General features: G+C 37.3%; 1 protein-coding gene across 2 annotated transcripts; it reads left to right on the forward strand.

Annotated features, from left to right (window-relative positions):
- The first annotated feature begins 1,480 nt into the window (after positions 1-1,480).
- LOC128213295 (glutamine synthetase 1, mitochondrial-like) lies at positions 1,481-15,154 on the forward strand. Of its 2 annotated transcripts, none has more exons than XM_052918897.1 (6): positions 1,481-1,910; positions 2,442-2,609; positions 3,937-4,074; positions 4,294-4,427; positions 13,256-13,458; positions 13,536-13,730. In XM_052918897.1, exons 1-6 carry the CDS (start codon positions 1,763-1,765, stop codon positions 13,609-13,611), a joined length of 867 nt encoding a protein of 288 aa, XP_052774857.1. In that variant the 5' UTR covers positions 1,481-1,762; the 3' UTR covers positions 13,612-13,730. The 2 variants fall into 2 exon arrangements, with proteins under 2 accessions (XP_052774857.1, XP_052774856.1); XM_052918896.1 differs by having other exon boundaries at positions 1,485-1,910; positions 13,562-15,154.

Below are 15,154 nucleotides of genomic sequence, written 5' to 3' on the forward strand. Positions count from 1 at the left end.
GGAATGATTTTTCCGGAAGCCTGCTTGATTTTCAGAAATAATTCTGTACTTATCCGAAAATTTAGTTAACCGTTCGTTAAGCACAGCTGTAAATAATTTTCCTTAAAATTGTTATCGGACGATAGTTTTCAGGAGATTTTGTTGATCCCTTTTATTTGTAAATTGGTATAATGTAACCTTCTGCCCATGATTTCGGAAAAAAATCCGGTATTAAGAATGCAATTAAAGAATTGTACATATAAAGGTAAAAGTATTTGTTTAGTTGACTTTATATATTCGTTACATTAAATTCATTGAGAGAAATATCACGGTAGTTATATCAATAATAATAATTCACTAAACTTTTATAAAAGGTGTTTTTTTTTAATGGAGAAAGGAAGAAAAACAGCAAAATCCATTTGATCTAGACAATAGTCATTTTTTGTTGACCTTCGAAAGGAAATTAATACATGTTTTGTTTCCCTAAATTTTATGTATACATTACTACTGAAAAAAATTCCGATGTTTTTTAGAAATTAATTATTTTAAAGTTTAGACATTAAATTATTTCTACCTGATTTAAAGTTATACTTGCTTTTATTGTCATGTTTTACCATGTTCCATGCATTTTTTATCTGATTGTAAATACATTCTACGATTATTCTGTATAATTATCGTCTGCTTCTGTGTTCATGTCGGAGGGCCCTTACTGAAGGGTCACGTGACACTGTAGGCATAGCCTTATCGTAATCGGCGTGGTGTCAATTGCTCTTCATTCAGTGCACAGGGTCGTTTCTACATAATATCGTTCAAACATATAAAACACAGTGTTAATACTCACCGATTCGAGAACATTTTTCGGTTTCAGTTAAATTTACCACTATCTTTTAAATGAGCAAATACGGAATGGCCTGCGCGTATGAGGATGTACTTTTATTTGTTGAAGTCAAGACGGGGGGTGTCTACTCCAGTGAAGTGTGTGTGTGGGGGGGGGGGGTGCTCCAGTAAAGTACAGTATTCACTTTATTGAGCAAAATAAGATAAGAAAATGTTTTATATCTCAGCAAAAAGCAAACAATTTGCTAAGACGAAAACAGCTATTAAATGTCACAGCACAACCCCCCCCCCCACGTACGAGTGTAAACAATTCGTCATTGCATGAGATTTTAACAAAGTGAATGTAGGATTTTTTAACAATCATTATATGCAGAACTGAGGGAAGTTTGAGAGTCAATCGCAATCAAGTGCTGCGCGTTGGTTCGGTCAACCCATCATGTGACAAACTTGGTCAAATACCTTCTTATGTGACTGTGTGGTTTCAAGTAAATCAATGCAATTTTGACTGATACTAGTATGTACTTCCTTCAAGTGACCACACATTTTCGTTTTCAAACACTACTGACACTTCAATGAGCCACACGTGAATGTACTTCAATTGTGCAAGTGATTTTTATTTTATTTTAAGGAGTTACACGATATATCGTTGCTACAGCGTTATAACACAGTTTAGTACAAACGTACTCGCTGATAATGTTGATAAGTTAATCAAACTGAATTTATAATCGCTGACCTGTTTAAACTTGTTTTACATCAGCTTGCATTTAAACCGAAAATCAACACAATAAATTGAACTCGTCACATCATAGTATTTCCAAAACTTATAACAATCGCAATCTAGTAAATTATCTTGGTTGAAGATATTACTAAGAAATAACTTTCAAGGCGGCATAACAGTCGGAAATCAAAGTTAAATATAATTCATCTTGAGAAAGTGGATGCGAAAATGGCAACAATTCAACCGTTAAAGATGAAGTTTCCGGATGAGCAGGGTGACACCTATTCCGTCCTGGAATATGTACTGACAGACCAGTCCAGGATTGATTATTTAAACAAAACATACGTGGTGGATACAGAACCCAACACTTTTAGTGGTATGCATGATTCGTTAGCGCACTAATTTTGCAAATATGCACTGATGAACATTATCTTAAAATTGATGGAGTAGTTCGACATGATGTAGTTGTATTAACACTATGGCACTAGAATAGCACGAACAAAGGGTAAACGGTATTTATTTGTTATATAGTTACCCATGATTTAAGTATCGTTATGAATATAATGTTAGGGTATATAAAAACTGGACTATTGGCTGGATGACCTGTCTCATTTAATGGGAATAAGTTGGGCGGAATGCATATGCCCTAAGACACCTGTAGCGTTCTAAATTGCGCTCATCTCAAAAAATGTTTCAACCTGCGGAATTGGGTAAAATTAGCGTGTGGATGAATTAAAACTCAATACTTTAACCTGAATATACACAGGCTTATCAATGTAAAACTATGTACATTATAATATGGGAGTAGGTGCAGAAAGCAAGAGTTCATGTAGCCATTGAATGCGAGTACATAGCATGACTTTTAGAACCAAACAGCATGTATTAATTATGTATCCCATGTGTATAGACTGTCCGGTAAAAACCATAACCCAGTACGACTCGGCAGAGGAGATCGAACCGGAACCGGAATTGGCGACCGTCCCTGTCGCCATGTGTCGCGACCCTTTCCGCCAAGGCCGTCACAAGATCGTCCTTTGTGAACCAGAGTACATCGACAGACCCGGCCAACACGTTGGTATGAAATCCTGTAGATCTATACACTCTCCTTCATTGTATATCAGAGTATGGAATGTGCATTAATTTATACTTTATAGGCAGGACGAGAATGACGAAATATTTAAACATTAACGTTGTTCTATATGTTGCGGCATTATTCACCAGCAGCAGCAGCAGCACCACCAGCAGCTCCATCAACGACAATGACATCAACAACAATGTATCTTGTATGGCGTTAATATGCCCCCAAGGGCAAGTATACCCATGAATGCAATTAAAAGGAAAGAACTTTTTTTGAAAATTTAAAACATTATGCTATGTATGATTTTAAGTTGTTTTTTTAATACATATATCTCACTTCTATGTCCGCTGATATTTTAGAAATTATCATCTTTAAACACTGTCTTAATTATTCGTACATTTATTTTAGCGTAAACCAAACATGCATATATTCAGTTTAAATCTTTTAAGACAGTGTGCCAATTTCTCTTTTAAAAGACAGATCTCTTTATTATTTTACTTTACAAATATAAATGCAACATAAAATCGCTAAGTGAATAAGAATGATGTTAAAATATCTTTACCGTATCTCTTATGTACTCTTCAACACAAACTTTTGACCTTTTGTTAAAAAATATTTAATTTTCTCAATAATCATATAAACGCGTCCAAACATACCCCAGAGGCAAATGTCAGGCATATACATGCAGCGTATGAATACTTTCGTACCATGAAAAATCGCTATTTCGGAATCTTTCAACAAGTGTACAACACTATTAATTTTAGAAAGATCTCGAAATTCGGATTAACCAAAATTTGTAACATGAACTGTTTCCTCACCTCAGACAGTATGTTATCTAGATAAATTTAAAATGTGCACATTTTTATCTTCAAAGGCTAAGTTAGGGTTTGGGTGAAGGCCGAATCACTTGATGAAACTAAACTCGTGATAGTATTTCAATAGTATCACATGGACACCATGATCATTTATATTTGAATGATACTAAATTTAATTTAAAGTGCAAAAACATAAAACCTATTTCTAGTAAGTAATTACCGTAAGTTCATTGAACAAATGAGTTCTTCGAAATAGGAGATATCGCACCCTAAAAGTGAAGAAGAAGCCATGCCGAAGGGTGTCCGTTTTCTATTTGCCTATTGCTTCTTTTTCGCCAGTAACTGCTCAAAATATAATAAATCGGGTTAGCTCGCTGATCGGCCCCAAGTTCAATTCCTTATCCGTTATTTATTTAAATTAAGTTTCTTTGTCATTGTAACCGGTTCCTATGGGACGCGGTCGGTATGTTCACCGGCCTCAAACATGTTCGCTGTGGCCCATGTTTCAGAGTACAACCGTCGGGTGCTCCTCGGGAAGACGTTGTCACGGGTAACCGATCAAGAGCCTTGGTTCGGCTTCGAGCAGGAGTACTTTCTAGTAGACGCAACCGGCCGGCCGCTCGAATGGGACTCATACCCAGACCAACGTACGCGGTTTAATTAATGTATCGCATGCACAAACGTTTTGGATTTTTAAAATGATTTTGCTACAAGACTGCTCTGCTAAAAAAACAGATTATGTGCTTACACAAACCATTATTGAAAGTAAAATTGAATTTTCGTATTGGTAAACAGGTATGACCCGATCCCATTTTCCCTATAACAAGGCAAATATAAGGATCATCGATACCTTCCTTATATCACAGGTAATCTGCAGAACGAGTTGTTTGTTGGAAATAACAGCGGCATGGAACGGACGTTTTTCGACACACACTTACATGCGTGCCTCTACGCCGGGCTGAAAATGTACGGCGGCAACAGAGAGGGCTCTCCTTCTATGGTAAGTAGACAGACCATGGAACCTCGTATTTGCAAACGTAAAACTTGTATTTCCATCAATGGCTGCCAAGTCAGCAAAATGATAATCAGCTGATATCGGATACTGTGAAATCATTTATATTCGTTGGCATGAAATTTCGTGGTTTGCCGAAAAAATACAATTTCGTGGGTACTTGAATTCGTGGTTTTTCATTTTTTAAAAAAAAATCGAATATGCGATCGTCTGCATAATCTCCACGCGCTGGCCCATGATTTCCGTCTTCTACGTCACACGGTTTATGAAACTCGCTAAAGTGGTACGAGATGCCAATTAGTGCAAACCCATGTCAATTATCGATTTGATTGGGAATTAAGGTCATAAAAGATGTACCTTATCATAAATACAGATAGGGGAAGCCATTGAATACCAATTAAGAATTTTGCGAACTGTGAAAACACCGAAAAGGTGCGTATATTTGAGTAAACAAGATCATTTCAATATTTATTCACACGTTTTTGTTTAATAAATATATTGAAAACGTTGTTTTGTTCTAGATGTACTCTGTAACCTCCAATGTAATCGATTAATTATTTCATTAAATAAAAAAATCGAGTACCAACACTCATCACGCACATCTTGTAAACCTGGAGATTTTCATTAACAGCACACGTTTAAACACGTGCTGTCATTTGGTTCATAAAAAACACATTTAATTGATTTGGTTGATTATTTGTTAAAGGCAGATGTAATATATTAACAAAACATGATTGTAAAATATACAGTGAGACAGGTATAAACGCTGTATTATAAATGCGACTTCTGTAATGAATAAACATGTATGTACATAACATGGCAGTTGAAAAAGTGAATAAAGGGTCTATATTTCGTGGGATCTTAAATTCGTGGATCATCCTACCCACGAAAACCACGAACATTAATGCCCCACGAACATTAATGATTTCACAGTATATATTATTTATAAATCGGATAGTAATATCGGACCTCTTGGTGATAAGTATGTGGTAGGTTTTAAGTAGCTATCTAACCTATTTTCGAAAATCACATTTGACCGATTTTTCGTCGTTTGACCTAAATCTTGGACAAAGATTTATCAAGTGTTGTAAATAAAAGGTGGTGTTGAAATACACAGCAAATGAAAGGTTTTGATTGCTTTATATTTTAACGGAGAGACACCAGATGGGTGTATCATGAAATCACAATTAACTTTTCACCAGATCTTTTTTTCAGTACCATAGTTTTCAGTAAAAAATTATCAAAATAAATTTTTTACCTCATCGTCTGGTCTATATATTGCTCAATAACTGGTTCACACAACTTCATTCATCATCTTGCTATCATTTCCTTTGTTTGTTATAACCCTTACACTATTAGGTCATGAAACTTGATGGTTGCTGATTTTCTGAGCGAACTCAACAAAGTTACGAGAAAAGTTCATCAACATTGAATCCGATCAAACATTGGACAGAACCATACACACTGCTCAGAACCCTGAGTATCCTCAGACCCAGATACGTTCCATGAATAAGGAAGTGGACGTCTGTCGGTCTAAACAGTTTGGAATCAAACAAATAACACAGCGCTGTCAGCAACAACGTCAATCAGTGAATACACCATCAAGACCGGCACCTGGACCACCGAGACAAAGGGAACTGTAAATTCCAAGTTGAAATAGGGAGCGCATCAAACATTCTTCCACACAAAGATTTTCAAGCGCTAGGTTTAAATTCCCCGTAAGAGCCCCCCCCCCCCCCCCCCTCTGAGCGATTGACCTCCCATACAGATTACCGAAATCTATTTCTAGGAAAAGTTCAATTGTATTGTAAAAACAAAGGAAGGTCAATTGTCAAAAGTTTTCATATAGTAGATAACCCTGCTGTATCTCCCTTGAGCCTGAAATATTCTGTAGATCTATGTTTAATCAAACTTACATGTACCATTGATAAGCACTCCTGTGAAAGTACTGGTCCGGGGTTAGCCAAACAACCGATGTTATCTGATTACTGTGACATTTTCGAGGGAATTGGTGTAATCAAGGGTGTTCTAAGCTTCGTATGAAGCATGATGCTATCCTAGTTGTGAATCCTGCAAAGTGAGTACCTGAAGTAACCCACTTAAGGTGGAATTGAATCGAAGGAGAGTGATTGCATATCCGCCAAGGTTAACGCTCCGTCTGATTGGGTTTACTCCTTTGTTGTTTTAGAAAAGCCAAAAACTGGATAGTTGATATTATGTCATCACTCAAAAGCATTAAACGATGCATTACGTAGACCACACTACCCGACATGCCGACACTTGACGACAATACGTAAAGGTTAGCTGGTCTGTTAGACATCACTCATGCTTACTGGATCATTAGAAAAGTCGTCATCTTTGACAATATTTAACACTCAGTTTGGTAGAAAAGATACAGCCGTCTTTCTTACGGTCTCTGATGTAGACATGACAGGGTCGGCGCAATCGTTGACGAGCACCATACTATTCTGAAAGCAGTACTAGACCGTGCCCATGTCAAAGGCATACAATTCAACATCGACAAATGACTCATAGGACTGTCAGATATACCCTATTTTGGTCACATGGTTACATCATCGGGATGTAAAGCTGATAAAGTTACAATAGAGGCAATTGGGAAAATCGAAACTCCCAAAAAATGTGCATAAATAGATACACTTTTTAGTATGGTGACATATTTACAGAAATTTACCCCAAATATCTCTGAAATAACAAGCCCAAATGAGAAATTTACTTAAACAAGACATATAGTTCGTTTGTGACCAAACACGAATTGACGCATTCACAAAGGTCAAGCAGGCACAAAAAGCCCAGTTGTAGACTAGGAAGTCAATTTTTCTTGAATGCGACGCTTTTATGATTAGAGTGGGTGCAGCCATTATGGCAGATGGTCGGCCAGTATCCTATGCATTCAAGACACTGACGCAAACGGGATGCAATTATGCAAACATTGAACGTGAATAATTGCAATTGTGTTTGCATATCAGCGATTTCACCAGTACGTATACGGTAGACATGTAATTATACGCTCTCACCATGAGTATTTGTCTGCAAACATGAAGAAACGTTTGCATGCAGCACTGCCTAGCCTGCATATAATGATGCTGAGTTTGCAAAAGTATGACCTTGACGTAAGACATGTGAGTAGGAAAACCCACATGTTCATATCACGTTTCAAGCATGACATATAGTGACCGCAGTCTTGAAAATGTGAGAAAGAGACGATAAAGGCCGACCTACAAATGCAAACAATGAAACGGACTATAGTTCAAAAATGGCCAGATTCTATATTTGATTGCCCAGAACTCGTGTGTGAATTTAACAATACAGGGACAAACTTTCAGTTGCCAGTGACCTTTTCAGAGGTCAAACCTTGATTATTTAGTCACCCAGACAGCATACGAATGATCAAGTACAATTAGATCATATAGGCACTGACAAAAGCTTACAGAACGTTCTAACTGAAAAACGAACGCTACAAAAGGCCAAAGACAGCGATCATAACCAATGCTTTGCATTGTTATAGTATTAGATACATCCATGTCAGATTGTAAGCAATCACTTGTGTAATTGTTTATGAGGAGAATAACTAGGTCTTATCTAGCTTCAACATTAGCACAACTACCTAAAACTGTAAACCCAAAATTGATAAGGTCAACCTTTCAATTACCCAAAAGGAAGCAGAAAAATATATGACACAATCGCAAAACCACATGGCTTTAGGTTAATGACTTTGTAAGATTTCAACTTGGAAACACGTGGAAACCACACAATGACCACTCTTATGTAATTATAAACTCTGAAGGTAGTAGCGCATATACCTCTTATAGAGTAACATTGTAGGCAGTAGGCATTGCAATCAAGACAGGTTTCTGCATAGACTCATCTAGCCATCTGGCCGTTTAAGGCCAACGAAAGCTCCATTACCACGGTCGAAAAGTTAAAAGCAGTCATTTAGCTAGCATCGGAGTACGTGGCTTGGACATCCGCCATTGGATCCTATAGCAAGTCAACAAAACAACAGATGCCCATCAACTCCCTCGTCGAACTGTCTTCATCAATGTTACAACTGGAGTAAAGACGTTAATAACGTAGATATACACAGCCTACATGAATGCAGTATACATAGACGGGATAGGTGGTGTGTATCGCTGACGTCACAGATCGTGACGTCAACCTTCCCAAGAACTGGTATCAATGGACGGAGAAACATTCCTCCTCACACTTCTTGGGGCAGAACTCATAGTTCCTGACTACCAGCTGACTCGGAAACAGTTCTTGAGCCGATGCTATTTGTTTATATATAAGTGTCTGAATGTCTAAGTCATAAAGCTTTGTTTTTTTAAAAATTGTATGCGACATTATGATTGAAAACCAGTATAAACCTATTTTATAAGTAATATGTGCTTATTTATGCGAAAAAAAACTACAGAAACAAGCTCAGTAGCAAAAAGTTTAAACATAAACCCGCATGTTTTCTGTACCATAGTTTTCAGTAATACATCATCAAAATAACTTTTGTACCTCATTATCTCGTCTTAATATAGTCCAATAACTGGTTCAAACAACTTCATTCATCATCTTGCTATCATTTCCTTTGATTATGAAAGTTGATGGTTTCTGAATTTCTGAGCGAACTCAACAAAGTTACAAGAAAATTTCATCAACATTGGATCCGACCAAACAATGGACAGAACCATACACACTGTTCAGAACGTGGAGTATTCTCGGGCCCAGGTACGTTCCATGAACAGGGACGTCTGTCTGTCTAATCAGTTTGGATCAAACAAATATCACAGCGCTGTCAGCAACAACGCCGATCAGTGAGTACACCATCAAGACCGGCACCTGGACCACCGAGACAAGGACGCTCAAGCACGAACTGTGTCACTTCACAAACTTACGGAGCGGGCTCGGCAATAGGGAAACACTGTCATTACTGTAGCCGATACATTTTTTTCGATTTTTATTATTATGTTGCCGACAGGAAAAAAAAAATGTACATGGTGTTGACGATGATAAAAAAATGACTATGAGGAACTAATCTGTGATATTCAGGAATACAATATTGACACGGTAAGCAAATGTTTTCTACCAATTGTGCACTATTCTGTCTGTCCCTTGGTCCAAAACAATGTGCTGTAAATTTCAAAGTTGAAACAGGGAGTGCAGCTAAGATTCTTTAACACAAAGTTTTAAAGCGCTAGGTTTAAATTCCACGTAAGAGCCCTCTCTGAACGATTGAATGCCTATACAGGTTACCGAATTCTATTTGTATGATATGAACTATAGTTCAAGGATGGCCAAATTCTATATCTGATTGCCCAGAACTGGTGCGTGAATCGTACAATCAAAGGGACAAACTGTCAGTTACCAATAACCTTTTCTGATGTCAATCATTGATTATTTAGTCACCCAAACAGCACAGGAGTGCACAAGTACATTTAGATCATTTGGGTACTGACAAAAGCTTACAGAGAGCCAAGGATCTGATGTTTTTGCCAGACATGAGCAAACAAATAAATGACTATATTCTGGACTGTAAGATTTGTTTGTCACGAAGAAAATCAGTCAAATCAGATGGAACAAATAACAACCCACGAAATTCCAAAAGGGCCATGGCAAGATGTTGCCACTGATTTTTTCCCTTTTTTCACATTTGTCATTAATTTTTAAGCAGTTATTTTGAGATAGACCGGCTGCCAGACACAAAATCATCGGCTATTATCATAAAACTCAATTCACGTTTCAGTATATATCCAAGTCTTTCAGAACGTACGAACTGAAAAAATACCACCACAAATGGCCAAAGGCAGTGGTCATGACGAATGCCTAGCACTGTTAATAATACAAGATACATCAATGTCAGATTGTAAGCAATCACCTGCGCAATTGTTCATGAGGAGAATAACTAGGTCTAATCTACCTACAACAATAACACAACTCCTAACTAAAACTGTAAACCCAAATTCGGTAAGGTCAACCATTCAATCATCCAAAAGGAAGCAGAAAAAAATATAAGACAAACACGCAAAACCACTTTCAAGGGATCAGCTTAATAACTTTGTAAGATTTCAAGTTGGAAATATACGGAAACCCGCTAAAGTGATTAGGATACACAATGGCCACTTTTATGTAATTTTAATCCCAGATGGTAGTTGTTACAGGAGAAATCGCCTATTACTGTTACAGAGTAATGAGCAGATCACAGACACACGGAGGTGGTTTAATTTCACACTAAGGGACATTGCAGTCAAGACAGGTTAAAACAGCAAGTTGAAGAGGGGCCCAGGAGGATAGACACGCCGGAACTCTTTGGATAGTTCAATGCATGGATATTCCAGCATGGTCCCCTGCATAGACTCATCTGGTCATTTAAGGTCAACAAAAGCCCCATTATCACGGTCGAAAAGTTGGAGCAGCCAATTAGCTGGCATCGAAATAAGTGGCTTGGATTTCCGCCATTGGATTCTATAGCAAGCCAACAAAAAACATCCACTCCCTCGTTGAGGAGTAAAAGGTAGCTTAAAGACGTCTGCTACTAACACTCAGAGACTCGAGTGATGATAATACGAGTGGGGCAGGAATAGAAGAAGGGAAGGAAATGGCCAGCTAGCCAGGCTGTAGAACAGGCTGAAAGCATTTCAAACACCAAAACAGTGGAGGCACGACAGACATGGGTAGAGGATTGGGGTTCGGTCATAAGCAGCGCTGTAAGAAGAAATCTGATAATGTCGGGAAGAGAACTATATGGTTCAGGGAGACGTTCGGAGAGAGGAAGAGGAGGCATGGTCAGCAAAGGCGGTACAACTTAGGCCCAAAGGAGTTAATATCAATTATGTACCTCGTGAGTGTGGCAAAGCTGGTACTGCCTTTCTGTTTAAAATTTCATCGTTATCTACTATTTACCAGTGTTAAAAAACAGAGAAAAATCCCGGCAATCAATAGTATTCATATAGAACATGTAAAACATGGCATGGAAGTTAACAGCAAGAAACATAGTTGTGTTATGACGGTGTACAACCCACAGGAAACTTTCTATCAACAACATGAACAAAATCCTGCCTTTGATCCTGTATATCACGAATGCCTCTTTTTGAAGATCGGAAGATGTGGCATACTTGAAAAAAGAATACGAACACTAATGTCTTCGTTTCACGACTTAATATGAATAGTGTAAATGAACGGTAAGACCACAACAAACAGTACTTTAGGGAAATCAGTCCGCCAAGGGGGTGTAATTTCCACGCTTTTTATTAAATGAACGTGGACTTACAAGTCGGTTACAAGTCGTTCCAAGGCGGTACCTAACAATTCTTGATAATCATACCAATATATATATAATATTTATGCGCTGTACTGTTTGTAGAGTTGTGTGCTGTTCAACGTTTCTTGTTTGTGAATTTGTGTTCTATGTCTTTGGCGTTTGCCCATTGCCACTAAACCGGGTTTATGTTTTAACTTTTTGCTACTGAGCATGTTTCTGTAGCTTTTTGCATATATATTACTACTTAAATATCTTAAAAACAGTAACTGGGGACGGCAACAATTCATACGCAGACGACATAGCTCTGATAGCGTATTCCCCCTCAACCTACAGTGAATGATGGATATCATACATGTAGATACTCGATAATCCATGTGAACAATCTAAAATAATTGTATACTGCAAGACACGGTAACCTTCTAAAGTAAGGATTATGTCCGGAAACAATAAAATCATACAGACAAATTCGGCAATCAAACCGGTGTGTTAACCAAACTTCCAACATGAAATGTTAACCTACAAAAGAAACGAGATGTAAGAAACTAAAAGGTGTCCATCCATGTAGTTTAAATCAATAAGTGTATGTTTACCTGTATATCAAAGTAATTATGTCAATTGTTCCACCTTGTAGCGAATAGTGGTATGATAGTAAGTACAGTTACTGACATTTATACATCAATAATATTAAATGTACTAGTAAAAATATATGCTTAAGACGATACTTTCAGTACGTCCAAGCAGAGAAAATGCTACTTATCTGTAAATTGTATGTGCTTTTGGACTTCATACTTGTATTGACCTTGCATTACTATAAACCCTGAACAAATACCATCTAGACAGTAATGGAAAACTACTGTAAACTGTCTCGTGCGTTCTAAAGAAACCTTGTTGTGAAACTATGACGGACTAGTATTTTAGACGTCAAGTGTACAATCCGAATGCTTCCTTGAAAGCTAAGCTCTGATGCAAAATACCGACGAACTGTCTTCATCAATGTTACAACTGTTGTAAAGACGTTAATAACGTAGATATTCACAGCGTATATGAATGCAGTATACATGTAAGGGATAGGTGGTGTTTTATCGCTGACGTCACAGAACTTGACGTCAACCTTCCCATGAACTGGTATCAATGGGTGAAGTTACATTCTTTCTCGTGCTTCTTCGGGCAGACATCATAGTTCCTGACTACCAGCTGACTTGCAAACAGTTCTTGAGGCGATCTTATTTGTTTATGTATAAATGTCTGAAAGTGTAAGTCATAAAGCTTTGTATGCAACATTATGATTGTATTTATTGCCAAAGTGAAATGCCAATTTGCTTATTTTGTACTCATTGCTATTATAATTATTTATTATTTGTATATAATATGAAGATGTGTGTTGAAAATAAAGATAAGTTGAGTAGTTGAGTTGAGCATCCAACTTCACATCAAACATGACGGACTTGTTTTATATATTTCTTTCATTTAACCTTTTTTGTTGACGTTGATCACAGATTGCATCTATTGTATTTCTGCTTCAATTTTTCTTCTTTGTTCAACCATCAAGTGGGAGTACCAAATAGGACCTCTTCCGGGCTTGGAGGCAGCAGACCAACTTCTTCTCTCGCGTTACATTTTGATAAGGCTGGCAGAATCCGTAGGCCTGTATGTGAAATTCGGCAACCCGGAAGTATTAAAGTCTTGCGACGGCAGGATCGCGCTACACACAAACTTCAGCACCAAAAAATCTCGGGCGGAGGGGGGACTGAGGTCAGTGTTATTGGTCGTAGAATAGTATCTTATCAATTAATTGAACATTTTACGAGTGCCTATGACTTCGTTTCCAGTATATGCGTTTTGTTTTCTTCACTAGGGTTCTTAAGAAAATGGCCGAAAACATTGAACGTCATGACCAAGCCTTGATTATGAGCAACTATGACAATGCAGGAGGCGCCACCATGGAATGGTTTCTATCAGGAAGGGCAGCTATGCCAAGTTATGACAATTTTCAGTGCAAGGTTGGTTGTAAGGAAGACTGCAGCTTGCGGATACCGGCGATGGTGGCCCAGGCTGGAAAGGGTTACATAGAAGAGCGCCGGCCTACTGGCGACGCCAACCCATATGACGTATGTCGGGCCTTAACGGCGTCCGCCCTCCTTGAACCTGGTAGTTGGTAGGACTGCAGGCATTGGCGTTGTTTAAACATCACATTATTATAACCTTTATGATTATAATTGACTTCGCCATCATGAAATAACACCATTATGTATTTTCTAGATGGTTATTATAATATCAGAAATAATCACGTATAACTTAAAAAATAAGAAGAAATTGAAAATTGTAAGGTATTTTAATATCATTTGTTTTTACGGATAAGGAGTTTTGTTTTCAGTGGAATGGTCTTCACTTACTGGACAAGATTTGGCATTCCAGAAAATATTTCAGCGGGCATTTTGAATATAAATGAAAATTATCAAATGAAATACAAAGGCTAATACATATTTATGATTGTTTCAAGTTTATATATCATTCACATCTGCGAACACATACAACTCCTTTTGTTGTTTTTTTCTCCAAGTATTAATTTTGTTAAATGTGACGATCTGGTATTCTTACATTCTTACACAGTGGTAGGTACTGGTATTGTCAGGACGCTGGCCAGGCAGATATTTGGATGGTTACCTGTAGGTAGGGATTGACCCAATCATAGGAGCAACCATGCCTTTATACACTTCTGATTCTGATAATATCAGTAAATAAGCAAAATGTAGTAGTATTTAAATTACATGATAAATTAAGTACCTCCCCTTTGCAATACTTTCAAAGATATTTTCTAGCAAGCAAAATTAAGTATAACATTTGTCCCAACTACACATCACTGTACCACGCTGTAATTCCTATGTACATAATGCTACTTACTTGTTTTAAATGTATACGATTGTCCTTATTTTATACTCTTGAAAGAACTAACCATTTTAAAGTGGTATCGTGCGCGTGTGGACTGGCCATACAGCCGGGAAAACTGGTCGATGTTATCACTTTATACAGGGTTGTTATCCATCTTACATTTTGTAATATTTTATAATTGTATGCATGAAAACAATAAGAAACGGCTTTTGTAAAGACTTCTTATAATATTGTGCCTATTCAAAACGTTAAAAAAAATTTCCATGTCTAGTGCTGTTTGCTGTGTTTTGATACGTTATGTATGTCGGAGAATAGCTAATTATTTCTTGTTAGCATATACCCGACTTAAATAAAATGAATGTATCTTTTGAATCTTGCAGCATGCATTATTAGTAAAAAGTTCTAGTGTAATACATTTTGCCATGACAGCATATACTCGTTACATGGCGATCTGTCAAGTATTTAAAGCTGACAGTCATCGATTGAATAGAATATCCCATACGGGATAATATCATTTTATACGACATTTATTATACCCGTTCATTTTAATTAATAAAAA

This window comes from Mya arenaria, chromosome 13 (assembly GCF_026914265.1).
Source record: "Mya arenaria isolate MELC-2E11 chromosome 13, ASM2691426v1".
Classification (NCBI taxonomy): Eukaryota; Metazoa; Mollusca; class Bivalvia; order Myida; family Myidae; genus Mya; species Mya arenaria.

What these genes read in the sequence shown, in the direction of transcription:
- LOC128213295 (XM_052918896.1), top strand. Translation starts at nt 1,763, where the DNA reads ATGGCAACAATTCAACCGTTAAAGATGAAGTTTCCGGATGAGCAGGGT. An exon ending in GGACTCATACCCAGACCAAC is followed by an intron (nt 4,075 to 4,293) that starts GTACGCGGTTTA and finishes CTTATATCACAG; the next exon opens with GTAATCTGCAGAACGAGTTG. An exon ending in CGGGCGGAGGGGGGACTGAG is followed by an intron (nt 13,459 to 13,561) that starts GTCAGTGTTATT and finishes TTTCTTCACTAG; the next exon opens with GGTTCTTAAGAAAATGGCCG.